The sequence below is a fragment of the Watersipora subatra genome, chromosome 9 (genome assembly GCF_963576615.1).
Source record: "Watersipora subatra chromosome 9, tzWatSuba1.1, whole genome shotgun sequence".
Lineage (NCBI taxonomy): Eukaryota > Metazoa > Bryozoa > Gymnolaemata > Cheilostomatida > Watersiporidae > Watersipora > Watersipora subatra.
The window spans coordinates 47,838,398-47,853,020 of record NC_088716.1 but is presented as its reverse complement, the minus strand read 5'-3'; the positions used below and the strand labels follow the sequence as shown (position 1 = coordinate 47,853,020).

The 14,623-nt window shown below is 35.9% G+C and overlaps 1 protein-coding gene across 1 annotated transcript; it reads right to left on the bottom strand.

Moving 5' to 3' along the window:
• Positions 1–497: 497 nt before the first annotated feature.
• Positions 498–7,257, bottom strand: LOC137405154 (uncharacterized). The gene is made up of 4 exons (XM_068091379.1): positions 7,126–7,257; positions 5,258–5,413; positions 2,914–3,120; positions 498–608 (listed from the first exon to the last, which is right to left on the bottom strand). Exons 1-4 carry the CDS (start codon positions 7,255–7,257, stop codon positions 498–500), a joined length of 606 nt encoding a protein of 201 aa, XP_067947480.1.
• Positions 7,258–14,623: the final 7,366 nt, after the last annotated feature.

The window sequence follows — 14,623 nt, the reverse complement described above, 5'->3', positions numbered from 1 at the left end:
TGGTGACCGTTCAGTACGCTAGACTTTTGTGACGCTACATAGCATGAACTTTGATTTCAAATTACACGAATTTAACTTACTATACACAAATTGGAAGCTAAGTGTTAATCTTGTACTAAAATTATCTCTAATTTTGTCATAATCTTAATTTTTTATTATCTTTTTCCAGCTTGGCACTGTTTGCCTCACTTTCATTGCAACTTCTAGGCGGCCTTTGAAAGCCTTTTTTCAAACATTTTGCCATAAAAGACCAAGCAATGTTGTTCTCGAAAGTGGCCTCTCGCATACTTGGCCACCGAGTGGCTGCATCAAGAGCTGGTGTGAATGCTCGTAACTCAAAGTTGTCTCGGATTTCAAAGCAGAAACGTGCTCGAAAATTTTCTCGTATCTCGATTTTCTTGTATGTTGAGATATCACTGTACTAGATTATACTAGTCACATAAATCTCTATCACTTATTAAAAACTCCCCACATCCTAAAACAGTTACATGAACAACTTACTTGCAGCCAAAAAGCGAGAGCATGAGATCGCATTTCTCTTGAGTAACACCAGTTTCATAGAGTTGCTCCTGCATCACCACACTTTTGTTGATCACCAGCTCTGTTAACTAAATACAGAAAGTGTCGTGACAGCTGAATCAGCTCATAGGTCATGTAACAATCATTTGGTAAGTTGGTCATCAAATAAACTAAGGTGTTAGAAGCAAAAACTCAGACTATGTGACACCAGCATACTACGTCCACCATAAATTTCAGTTTATGAACTTTCTGTTATTACAAACTTCTATTCACTATCCCGACTTCTCTGAAATACTATTAGATTCTTTCTCTATAAGTTTCATGTCCTGAGAGGACGGAGGCAACCATGGTTCTCGACCACTTCCTATAACCATAACCTGTGGTTAGCCATTACCTTCTGTTGAGTGCATTGTTGAGGCAGCATCTCTAGCTAGCTGGCCGTTAGATTAGACTATTAAATTACCAACTTTCAAAACAAGTTTGTTCAACTCACTTAATAATTCCTGATTTTTGACTTTTCACTATTTTTCTTTTTTCTGTCATGCGATGAAAAACATAATTCTGATGATTACCAAAGCTGGTAAAAAACTGTACATACATACTAGGAAAAGAAAGCACAACTCTTGATATAATGATTATTACAATTTGTTCAAAGTGAACAAACTAGGTTAATATTGCGCTATGTTCGGAGCAGTTTAAGAAACAAAAGACTCACAAAGTTTAATTAGGCAGAGTGAGGGAAATTAAAGCGCCACTGTCGAGTGATTCAGCTGTTTGCTACTGATATAAATTACTTGGCAACCAGGAGAGTACATAAATGTATCGGTTTAACCAAAATAGTGGCTCTCGGTAATTGCGGTAACAATTGACAGTCATTTATTGGTTTCGACAAAAATAAACTATGCTTTGTGTACGCATACCGGTCAACAACAACAGCCGACCGTGTGGGAAAGAAAACGCCCAACTAGTTTGATGAAAGACACATTGGTCATTTAGGTTTTGTTTGATAGATTGTAATTTCAGAAAGAACACTGGGCCAACAAACAAAATTAATGTTAAATTACTCGCAACACATGAATATTTATCTTTTCACATCTAATGATTTACATTACCATGAGGAGATAACTTCCTTTTGCAGTGCCTTCAACTTGAGCTACTGTAAAACCCGTCTTTTTCAGCCTTTTCCCCATTAATAGTGGCATTGTACCAGAGATTTCAAAGGTGATGTTCAAATAGAGGGTGGTGCTTTGTATTGCGCAGTTCTCTGAGTATTTGCAACCTCACATGTAGCAATGAAGTCACAAAAACCCTTACAAATTAATAGATACATTTGAGGGAACTCAAGCAATATGAAACAAATAGACTATCCTCAACCGTAATTTCAGGAAGAATATGAATACCAAGAAAACCTGCAAATTCCAAACATATAAGTTAAATTGTATTTACAGCGACTCTGTGCATACATCTACAAACATTCCTCAACATACGAGCCTAATGCATTCCGGAACCGAGCTCGTGTGTCAATTCTCTCATATCTCATATTAACTTGTCGTATATAAAATAACTAAATACAAATTAATCTGTTCCCACTCTCCAAAAAACCTGCCTAAACCACGTATTACGATGAAAAAATGTGTTCTAATTCTCCTAATTCACCATCTATGCTCAAAAAGTAACGAATACCTATTTAGTGGTAATAAACTGCAACAAAAAGTAATATTATCAAGTACAGTAGTGTAGCCGTCGAGACAGACGATAGCGGCTAATGGCAGTGTAAGAAAGGCTTGATGGAAACACATTCGGTACGCTACACTTTTGTAACGCTGCGTAACATAAACTTCAAATTTAACTTAAATGAATTCAGCTTACTTTTAAAAATTTTAAAGTTTATTTAAAAATTTAAATAAATACTTCAGTACACTTTTAAAAATAAGTTTTAATCTTACACTAAACTTAATTCTAATTTTTCCTTTGTTTCATTTTTTATGATCTTCTTCCAGTTTGGCTTTTTACGTCTCGCTTTCTCCTTCATTTTTAGCCGGCCTTTTAAAACCTTTTTCACACTGATCAAACGAAAAAGACCGAGTGATGCTGTTCTCGCGGCCTCTCACATACTCGACCACCTAGCAGCCGGATCAAGAACCGTCAAAGATCTCAAATTTGTCTCGTATCTCAAATTTCTCGCACGTTAGGACACTTCCTAATGTTAAGATTAAAATATGAGAAAAGTTATTTATTACTATGCAAATTTTATGAAATTCTCACATCAGGTTTAATTTAATACTGTGGAAAAGATATTTGATGGCTAAGGTTTGTATATACATGTATGAAAATTCCTCGACACTAGCGTGTCGAGGAATTGCTGTACTACATGAAGAGCTGTGAATTCTTTACCTTCTGCTTAATGGCTGGACGAAAAGCAAAAAGGATCTGCTTCTTGACATTGCAGAGTGAGACGCAGAGAGGAAGAATGTCTGTGAGCACTATAGACATCTCAACGGGTAACAGGATATCACTCAGCCTCCTAAGTAGTGAGAGAGACAACTCCGACAGCATCTTGTCTTTGTAGAGCCGGTTGCTAGACAACACTAGACATAGTATCTATAAAACAACGCAATTTGTTATTCACTATTAAATCATAAAAACCTGATATTTACTTCTTTGTCAATTAGAAACATTAGTTCCAGACGGATATGTCAACATTCCTCTAATTGGATATTAATTCTGTACAGATATGTCAGCATTTCTCTAATTGGATATTAATTCTGTACAGATATGTCAACATTCCTCTCATTGGATATTAATTCTGTACAGATATGTCAACATTCCTCTAATTGGATATTAATTCTGTACAGATATGTCAACATTCCTCTAATTGGATATTAATTCTGTACAGATATGTCAACATTCCTCTAATTGGATATTAGTTCTGTATAGATACATGAACATTTCTTTAGTTGAATAATAATTTTGTGCAGCTATGTCAACAGTCTTCCAATTGGATACTAATATTAAAACAAAACAGTCATATTGGAGCCCATCACATGAAAAATGTTTTGTGGAGTGCACAGGTAAGGGTTTGTCTCTTTTGAACAAGAAAACCCATGATCCCTGCTGTATTTTTAGATTATAAGGAAATTTTCGCTATCGATGTACAGCTAAATATCACTTTTTATGGGCTAAGTTGGTCAATTACAAATATAACGTACGTTAAAGGTTGACTTGCAACAAAATTCACATTACAGTTATTTGGTATCAAAAGATTCACCATGTCTTACTCTGTTGTGTTGTAGGTGCCAAATATGTGGGAATGTGATTACAAGCTCTTAAAAGCTCAAAAACGAACAGTTAATCGCAGCCACATGAGACCGCCGTAGTTTGGATTCTCTTTCCAAAACGGCTCAAATGGGACGTAGTTGTTACAAGATGGTTTCTGTTTACACTTTCATGCAACCTCATTCATCGAAATATTTTCACAAATATACTCGATATCATTTAGCGTATGCACATGCTAAATGATATATTAATTGAAACTCTATGAACTTTATTAACTCTATGAAACACAATGGTCTTTCGTGTTTTCGTGAACTTTTATTTCCGGTTTTTCGTAAGGCTCAATGGCTAAATCATGGTCAAGACTAATGCTTTTCATGGGGACAATTGTATTATCTCGAGTAAAAATAGCCTCAACATTCTCTCTCCGTTCGGTCAGACAAAGTACTAGAAAAAGACAGTTCGATATCTCATTTTTGCATTTGTACTAGTATCGAGAGGTACCAGTATCGTCGTATTCAAAATTTTGACGAATAGCTTCTGCTGGAACAGTAATCTTTTTTATATACACACACTTCTAGACTTGTTATTATTATTAATTCAACATATTCGGGATTTTGTTTCTAGTTTCATAGTAATTGTCTCATTACCAAAGCATTTTCATTGTAATCGTAGCAAAACAGACTTTATTTAGCTATTACTTGCTATTTATTTCAAATTTACATTTGAACACTTTTACAATTGTTTTATTTTGTTTAATTTATTTGACCTGCACAAAATATTTTCCTCATGATATAAAGTTTGAAAATTACAGTTGTTTGACAAAGTTTGAAAACCTTTACAGTTGTTTTATTTTTTTCTCTTAATTTATTTAAACTGCACAAAACACTTTTTTCATGATATGAAGTTCGAAAGTTAGAATGGTAATTGTTGTTATATGTTAAAAAAATTAAATTTCCTGTGCAAAGACTTTCATTACTCGGGCAACGCCGGGCATTCAGCTAGTCATCAATAGATGAATGACAGTAAAAAAGAGAATGACAAAGCATTTGCCATCTGAAATGTATGAAATATTCAATAAACACGCTGAAAATGGGTTATCTAAAAAATTCAAACCATTTCTGAACTTGGCGTTTTTTAATGCGACTCCATTTAGACCTTAGAGTAAATAAACGCTGAACAAGCTGGTAGTGAACTGTCCAAGCAAACGTGGCCTTTGGTTTGGCTAATAGAACCAAGGGGGGTACCACTGAATTATTTTGGCCGACAGAATTATGAGAAGCAGCACTGAATCTGTTGAGCTGAGAGCTTTTCAGTTTCAGTTGTTTTGACAAATTTTATGGACCAAACTTTTTGACTTCAAATACATCAGTTACGTTGATCACCGTGTAGCCACCCTTAAACAATGACCAGTACCAAGATGTACCTGACAAGTTGTATGTTATACAATTAGATATAGTCGTACCCTGACAATCTTATGAGAGATGAGAAGACGCTTGACAAACTCTGCACTATATGTAGTAGACGAATCAGAAAACTCGATAAGGGTGGTCAGCACTAACTTGATGAGCTGAATGTTCGACGAACCAGTCAGTACCTTCATCAGCTGCACAATGATGTCCTACAAGCAAGTATCCAGAGTTACTAAATTGTTCACGGAGGCGTCACGAGATTCGCAACGGTTTAATAAAACATGGTATTATCAAAATTAAAAGATGAGAAATAAATGTGATGACGGTGTATGTGTTTAACTAATACATGTATATAGACTATAACTATTATAATCTTTATTTGTTGAGGAAATATGAGATAAATTAATGCCAGCATCAGGGTTGGTACATCATTTCCGGTGCAGTAAAGACATCAGTGGTGAAACATCAAAACATTTCTAACTGACCCAAGACAATTATTACATTGTCTTTGAAATAACTACATTTACATGTATTTAACTGAACATAGATGTGTTCAATCATCAATTAACAAAGCCTTTGACGTATTTATAATTTATTTATTATTTATAATTATTTATAATCCCCGCAGAGTATCACTAAAAATTGTGTCCATGCAAGTATTTTCCAACAACATCTCATTTTTGGCAGCAATAAACTGTATGCATGAACCAAATCGTTGGCAATCATCAAAAATAAATAACTAATTTTCAATATAATTCTATTTTTTTACTTTATCCCAGTTATTACTACTTTCCCCCATTCTTTCCTGCTTTACCCATCTACTCCCGAATTTTCAAGCTGTCCTGGGAAAACATTGTTTTTCCCGTCCAAATTTCCAACCCTGGGCAGCATAAGCTTTTTGCTAGAGGAGCTGACTTATTAGTGGCACAATACAAATAGCTCAGCATTTTGTTTGGTGCAACAAACAACTATAAAAGACTCGCTTTATGAAAGCATAAATTATGTATCCTTTCTTGTTTCATGACATCACTAGCAACTCGGGGACTGCAGATTGACCAAATGAGCATAAACAAACTCCATGCACCTTGACAGGTCACATTTCCTATGCTTGTGTGAGGACACAAAAATGCAGTACTAATGGCATTAAAGATGATGTCATAATAATTTGAAAGGAGTGCAAAGAACTGACATCACAAAATTCTGATGAAATTTATATACAATTGTCTCCGAAAGCAGCGAAATGTTGCAGCAGTACTAATCTGATTAAACAACCTTTGTTAGCGAGCCAGGTCAAGGATAAAAAAATGAACCAGAAACTAGATACCGAGTCTGAAATCAGCTTTCATTATGAACACAAATGTAAAACTCAGTTTTTTAGGGGCTAAATAAAAGTTTTACACTGTTGATATATCGATGTCTGTGGGTCTGTGTGTGGGTGTGTGAGCATGTGTCTACGTGCTCGTTATGTCCTTATTGATGAGTAGACTACTGACTTATTGCTTAAGGTTTTAGATCAGTTTTTTAAAACTTTTCTTTACGATGCGATGTATTTGGATTTATTAAATCGGTAAAACTGAAGAACTTATAAAAAACTGTTCTAAAACGTAACCTCAATTAGAGCATCCTGAAGAATATTCTTCATTAGCTTTATCATGAACTCTAACAAGTTTGCTTCGCAGCAAATTTATATGACAAATTTGGTTATTTTATTTCAAGCCTTCTGGTTTTTAAAATATGCGCCAATATTAGTTAAATTTATCAGCTAGATTTTTCTTTGCTTTTTATATTCCTTCAGATGTAATTGTCATTTTCAACGTTTTTTAGAAATGAAACTTTTGCGTTACGTGATTCACATCTATCTCTACTTATGTAATAAATTTACTCACACATTAGTAACTAATGGATAGAGCCCATCGCTTACCTGCCGAGGAAATATGGGGTTTTTTGTGGCAATAAACTCCTCAAGGACTGCACAGAGGCATTCAAAAAAATTTTCTTCTTCTGTCAAGAAATCAGTAGCCAGAAACTTTTTGGTTAACGCCGCCGCGGACATGGCAGGATGGCAATGGCTAAAAGGTATCAAAAGACACATAAAGGACTAATTGGGCAATTTGATCAAACCAAATGATTTAGGAAGTATACTCTTTGCCTTTACGGAATTTTTATCTATTATTTCACCATAGAGTTTTAAAACAATAGAGTAGCAGTTGAAAATTATCGAATTCAAAGACCATAATAAAAACTTATTTTTGTAGGTCATCTCAGCTGTACAAAAATATAAAAAAAGCTGGCATACATGACATCAGAACCCAAACTTAAGAGCCGACTAATGACTATTTATGATCAGGATACTCACAACCCAACAGCTAACAAGCCCTTTTCCCAGTTGATGTGTAAGCTACATACTTGAGAGCGCATATTAGCTATGGGTGAAGACTGTATATAACCAGCTGATCAGTAAGTTTTCATGATTGATTTGACCTAAGATTTGAGAGTGTGTAATTTAGGTTACTTTTATTAATCACGAAAAATTTCAAATCTAGCCACGATCACAGATAAGTCCAGCTCTTTCCAATCATACCTCAGGTATGTATATGAGGTGCTTCATCACCCAATTTGTTTTTTAGCATACGATTGAAAATTCCAGCAAATATCCCAGCAAATCCCACACAGAATCACACAAAAACTTTGATATTTATATATAAATGTATATAAAAGGATATAGATATATATGGGAAGAACTCGAGTGTAGAGTTCTCCTTTTATATGCTTTTTATACAGTTTTATATGCTTTTGCATTTGCTTGTAGTTACTATAGATATATATATATAAATATATATATATACATATACATATATATATGTATATATATATAACTATATATATATATATATGTGAGCAATCTTGAATGTGGTAGCCAATAGTCCTATTTTACAATGTTTTTCACGAGGTACCACAGCAAGTAAACTAACTAAAAAGTTGTGTACAAAATAAAAAAACTAATGAATGGTCTAACTAATTTAACAATGTTGGAACTGCAAGCATAAAACATGTACAAAACAACCTTGAGAATTGATATGAGCAATGTTTAAAACAAAAAGTGGACAAATAAAAGCTTTGTGAAAATAGTTATGCAGAATTAAGAGTCTGGCAGAATTAGAGTTCATAAGATGATAAATGATTTAAAATAAATGTAGGTTAGATGATATTTTATTTGAAATTAAAGAGATGTGGTCTGGCCATGATAAAGTCATTGATGATAAAGCCAAGTAGTTTACAAGTACATGTAGATTGTCTTGTTAGGGTACTGCCGAGTATAAAGATTGTCAGAGGGAAATTCAATGGTGGATTTACTAAAATATAGTGAGACTTTGAGATGTTAAGAGACATTTGATTTGTCACCGACCACTGTTGGATAAGTGTTATGTCTGCATTTATTTTAGATAGAAGGCATGAAGGGTTAGTTTCAGATATAGAGAACGAGGTATCGTCAGCATAAGCATGAGGTGTGCTGTGGAGTGGTAACTTAAGTGAATCATTTATAAAAATTTGAAACAGTTCGGGTGCAAGAATTGAACCTTGTGGAACGCCAGTAGCTATAGGAAGAGCATCTAAGCAGATATTTATATTTTCACTCATTAACATAAGGATATTATGATTAGCCTTGTCAAAAGCTCTTTGAAAGTCAAGAAAGATAATGACTAAAGTATTTTTAATTTTGACAATGTTTGACCAAGTGGAGTAAAGATGATGAATGGTGGTGATGCAAGAGCGGTTTTTTCTAAGTCCTGCCTGTAAGCTGTCTATAGTTTTGCTGCTATCTAAGTTTATTTGAAGCGCATTAAGTACTGTATGTATCTTTTGTAAAATTTAGCAAGTATAGTAAGTACAGATATGGGTATTTAATTAGATAAATTATTTTCATCACCACACCTGTGTTGTGAATATACCAGTTTTACATAGTTCACAGAAAATTGCTTCCTTAAAAGCTCTATTAATTTTATCTGTGAGCAGAATAATTATGAATGGCAGGGATAAACGAAAAATTTGAATTGATATCTTGTCAATACTGTTGTATTAGTAAGTGTTGTCTACTCTCATGTTTATGTTGCTGTTAACCACACCTACTGTTCGGGAAGTTTCTAGTGACTCATGCTTATTTTTGTGTGACTTATGAAAGAAGCTTAATCAATGTGGAGCATTCCGACAAGCTGTGTTATTTATCTAACTGTAATAATCTAACATGGTGGCAGAGATACAATGTGTGGATAGCAAGATTATATTTGGAACTTTTAGTATAACAGTGACAAATTAATCATTACGGAGAGAATTTTGCCTCCTCAGCAGCTGGTTTAAGATGTGAGGATTTGTCTGATGAATGGTGCCGTTGGCAGAAGGCTTTTAGTGACAACCTCTTGGCAATTGACCTGTCTGGAACTATTAAGGAAGCTGAGAAGAAAAAGCTAGCCTTATTCAGGCATGCATGGGGCAAGGACATAAGAGAGGTCTATTATCAGATGAAGTTCAAATCACAGCCTGATGGTGATGGCAGTACTGAAGAGCTAGAGGAAGGAGCTGCTGGGAAGAAGTTGGATGATGTTATCAAAAGATTCCATGAATATTGCAATCCCAGGTCAGGTGTTGTACTGAGTAGATTTAAGTTTCACAATAGCAGTCAAGATGGTGACACTGTAGATGTATTTTTGATGAAACTGAGACAGTTGGCTGAGGGTTGTCAATTTGGTGATCAGAGAGATTCCTTGATTCAAGACAAACTGCTTTTTGGCTTGGATGCTACAAAAGAAACTACGTGTTCAAATCATTGAGAATTGCTGAAAAGTCAGGAAAACTGAAGCACCAAAAAGCTGAGGAAAAATCTGAAGATGTCAATGCAGTATCTCAGTTTAGAAGAGAAAATCCTGTCAAGTCAGCAAAACATGGATTTTCCAAGCAGAAATGAGAATTGTGGTAAAAATCACAATAAGGGTCAGAGATGTCCTGCATATGGTACGCAGTGTAAACGTCGCCATAAGTTTAATAGCTGGGCAGATATGTGCAGGCAAGATACTCATATAAATGAAATAGCAGATCATGATGTTACAGAAGAGGTTTATCAGGGTGAAATAAACACCATAAATGCTATTAATTCGCCTACGACTGACTCCTGGTATGCAGATTTGCGAGTACACACAAATGCTGTGAAAGGCCAACGAGTCAAATTTAAACTGGATACAGGAGCTGCTTTGAGTGTATGTAGACCAAATCAGTTAACTGGTGACGTTTTGCCTTCTGACAAAAAGTTATATGGGCCCAGACACACACCACTAAACTGTATTGGGAGAATAAAGTGTAAGATTACTGCCACGAGTGAGGTTGCTGAGGAATATATCTTCCTAATTCCAAACCAAAAAATGCCATTACTTAGTAGGAGAGCTTGTGATGAGTTGAAGCTAATTAAAATTGATGAAACTCAATGGCACATTGGGAGTGTCAATATCAATGCTAAGTTGTTTTCAGGACTCGGGAAAGTTAGCAGGGAATATTCCATCAAATTGAAAGAGTAAGCAGTGCCTTATGCTATACATGTTCCCAGACCGATATCATTTCCACAGAGAGGCAAAGCAGATGGAGCGCTTGATAAGATGGTAGCGGATGAGTCATCAAGAAGGTTGAACCTAATGAACCTACATCATGGTGTGCTCCAATGGTGGTGGTTCCAAAAGCTGATAAGAAGTAAGAATTGTATCTGACTTCACAGAGCTTAACAAGTTTATCTAATGAGAAATTCATTTCATGGCATCAGTGGATGCGAGTTTAGCTATATTAGATGGAGGAACAGTGTTCTCTAAAATAGATGCCAATAGTGGTTTTGGCAGATTCCACTTAGCTTAGACTCCAGCTACCTGACCACTTTCCTCACGCATAAAAAACGGTTTAGATATTTTCGACTTCCACAAGGCCTATCCAGTAGTCCAGAAATCTTTTCTGCTGAGATGAACAGAATCCTTGAAAATTATGAAGGTGTTGTGATTCACATGGATGATTTGCTTGTATTCGGGAAAGATCAACATGATGAGGGACTGGAGGCGGTTCTGGACAAGATTGCTGATGCAGGTATGACTTTAAACAAGGCAAAATGCAAATTTAGTGTGTCATCTGTTGAGTTTCTTGGACATCTGATTGATGAGCAGGGCATTCATGCACGACCAACGCTGCAAGGAGTATTGGATTTCCCCCAGCCTGTTGATGTTCATGGTATTGCAAGCTTTCTGGCATGGTAAACCAATATGCTAAATTTTCATCTGAGCTTGCCAACATTAGAGCGCCGTTGAGAGCGCTACTCAAGGGGCCATGGCAGTGGTTGGAGCCCTAGGAGTCAGCATTTCAGAAGCTGAAAAATCTTTTTGCTAATGCACCTGTTCTTGCTATATATGATATAAATAAAAAGACTGTAATAACCTCAGATGCAAGCAAAGTGGGTCTTGGTGCTACACTCACACAAGTTCAAGATGACGGAAGTCGGAGGCTGGTTGCTGCTGAATGTCGTTCTCTGACAGAGACAGAACAAAGATATGCAACTATAGAAAAAGAGGGCTTGGGAGTCTGCTGGGCTATGGAAAAGTTTGCACCCTATGTCCTAGGTATGGAAAATGTTACAATAGAGACTGATCATCAACCTTCGGTATCACTGTTTAAAGATATGTTCATTAATAGATTGCCAGCTAGACTCCAGGGAGCCAAGCTTTGTTTACAGAGATTTCAGTACACGAAGAAACATATTAGGGAGCTATGAATATTATGACAGATGCACTCTCTCGATATACCTCTGCAAAACCAGATAGTTCTGATGTAGCTCGAGTGGATGAAATTGAGCATTATGTTGATTTAGTGGTATCTTCTAATGGCTCAGATTCCAGATTAGAGCAGCTGAAAGTTGATCAGAGAGAAGACGCAACTATTTCCCAAGTGATCAGATTTGTTGAAGGAGAGTGGCCTGTCTACTTGTCTTCAGAAGACACACTTCTAAAACCCTATTTTGACAGAAAATCTCTTATCAATGAACAAAGGGTTTCTGATGCTTGGTACCCTATTAGTCATCCCTGTAAGCCAATTAGAACAAGTGTTGAAGTATCTTCATAAGGGACATCTTGGAGTCACCAAATGTCAATCAAGAGCTAAAAACAGCCTGTGGTGGCCAGGAATGCCCAAAGACATTGAACAGATGGTAAGAGGTGGTAATGACTGTAGAGCGAATTCTAACAAACGATGGGAACCTCTCAGGCCAACCGCTACTCTAAATATGCCTTGGCAAATGCTTGGCACCGATCTTCCACACTTCCAAGGGTCAGACTTACCTGTTAGTCATTGATTATTACTTTCGCTATCCAAAATTAGCTCTTTAAGGTGCAAGAGACTTGTCATCAAAAAGCTATCATACATCTGAAGTCCATGTTTTCTCGCCATGGAATTCCAGAAACAGTAATGTCTGATAATGGTTCACAGTATGCTAGTAAAGAGTTTGCAGACTTCACCATCCAGGATGAATTCCGCCACGTTACAAGCAGTCCAGAACATCATATAGGAAATGGAGCTGCAGAGAGAGATGAGTGCAAACCATCAAGAAAATGCTGGCTAAAGAAGATGACTCATGTCTGGCACTGTTGGCTAGCCGTTCTTCACCAGTTTGATCTGTACTCCCCTGCAGAGCTGTTGATGGGAAGGAAACTTAGAACCAATGTGGTAACTCATCCAGATGATCTACAGCCCAAACAAACAGATCATGTTCGATTCATTGCATCAAATGAACAATATAAGTCAAGGATGAAGCAGAACCATGATAGTAATACCGCTACCACCTGATCACTCTGGAGATGACGTGTGGGTCAGAGATAAACAGAAAGATGGAAAGGTGATCGCGGCATCTGATGATATTACAAAAGTTATAGTTGAGACAGAAGCTGGTAGATTGCTCAGAAACAGATCAGATGTTGTCAGTATGGAGCCAAATGCAGCTCTACGCAGATCCCCGAAAATCAATAGCCGAAATAAAGTTTGAGGCAACTGGTCATAAATAGCAAAGACAATCATTGATGGTATTCAATTTGTTTGTATTCCCTGGCAAACAAATAGTTCTTACATATTTCTCATTCAGTTTTATTATATTTTACTTTTGTTGTAAGCACAATCATTATGCTCTTGTTCAGAGCTTTAAGGGGGTGTTGTATTATTAAGAGTTATCTACCTCATGCTCATGTTGCTGTTAACCACACCCGCTGTTTGGGAAGTTTCTAGTGACTCATGTGTATTCGTGTGTGACTTATGAAAGACACTTATTACCTGTTGAACATTCAGACAAGCTGTCTTATTTGTCAACTGTAATATTCTAACAAATACCTGTAGCTTTATCTGAATGAATTCGATGCAGTATATTTAATACATCGGTTGAATGTATATGTGAAATAGTATCTGAAAAATGTGAATAGCTTTGCAGAATAAGAATCCAACTGCATTCGTTTTTGATATTTAAACTTTTAGAAACATAAGCAAAATGTTTGTAAGAGCATTACTAGTTTTTATTGCACCTGATTAATGAATGCTATTTGGTTTTGTCGTGTATATATGATCAATAAGTGAATAAGAATTTTTCTGGACTACAGTGTTTCGTTTGACTAACTGAACCAGATCCAGTTGTTTTGAAATATTACTCCGTTTGAGATTGGGAACCTTTTAGGTTTTGTATTAAGGTCACCTAAGATAATGAGTTCATGACAGATGTATTTACAATTTGCAATATAATTTTCAAATGTGTCTGACCATGTAACAGGAGAATTGGTAGGCCGGTAAACAACTGCGGTAAAATATGATTTCGAGTTTGGTTGAGAGATTTTTATAGTAATAGATTCGGGTAGAATGTTATCAAGATCAAGTAGCGAGCTGAAGTCGAGAGAAGCGGGAACATAGGTCAAAACACCACAACCTAGCCTACCTATTACATCTTTACGCTGTATTACATAATTAGGAATATACAGCAAATTACTATCTATTGAATTGCTTAACTGTGTTTCAGAAATATAAAAAATTTTGAAAACTGTATTTATTGATTACATATTTTACATCATCTATTTTGTTAAGAAGTCCCTATATGTTTACGTGACCAATGGGTACTCCGATAAATTTAACGAATATTGTTTTGTCTATTGATGTTTGTGCTGGGATAGAGATACTCCACTCTGAAGATCATGTTCAACTTGGAAAGTAATAGGCTACTTTTACTGCTTGCTTTAGCTAGAGTTCATCTTTGAATGTCATTTTCAGTGTACGCAGTCGTTGCTAGTCTTTGACAAGCCTAACAAATGAGGCACCGGAATACTTCGATTGCATAGCATCAAATATTTCTGAGTCAAGTATATCTTTAGGAA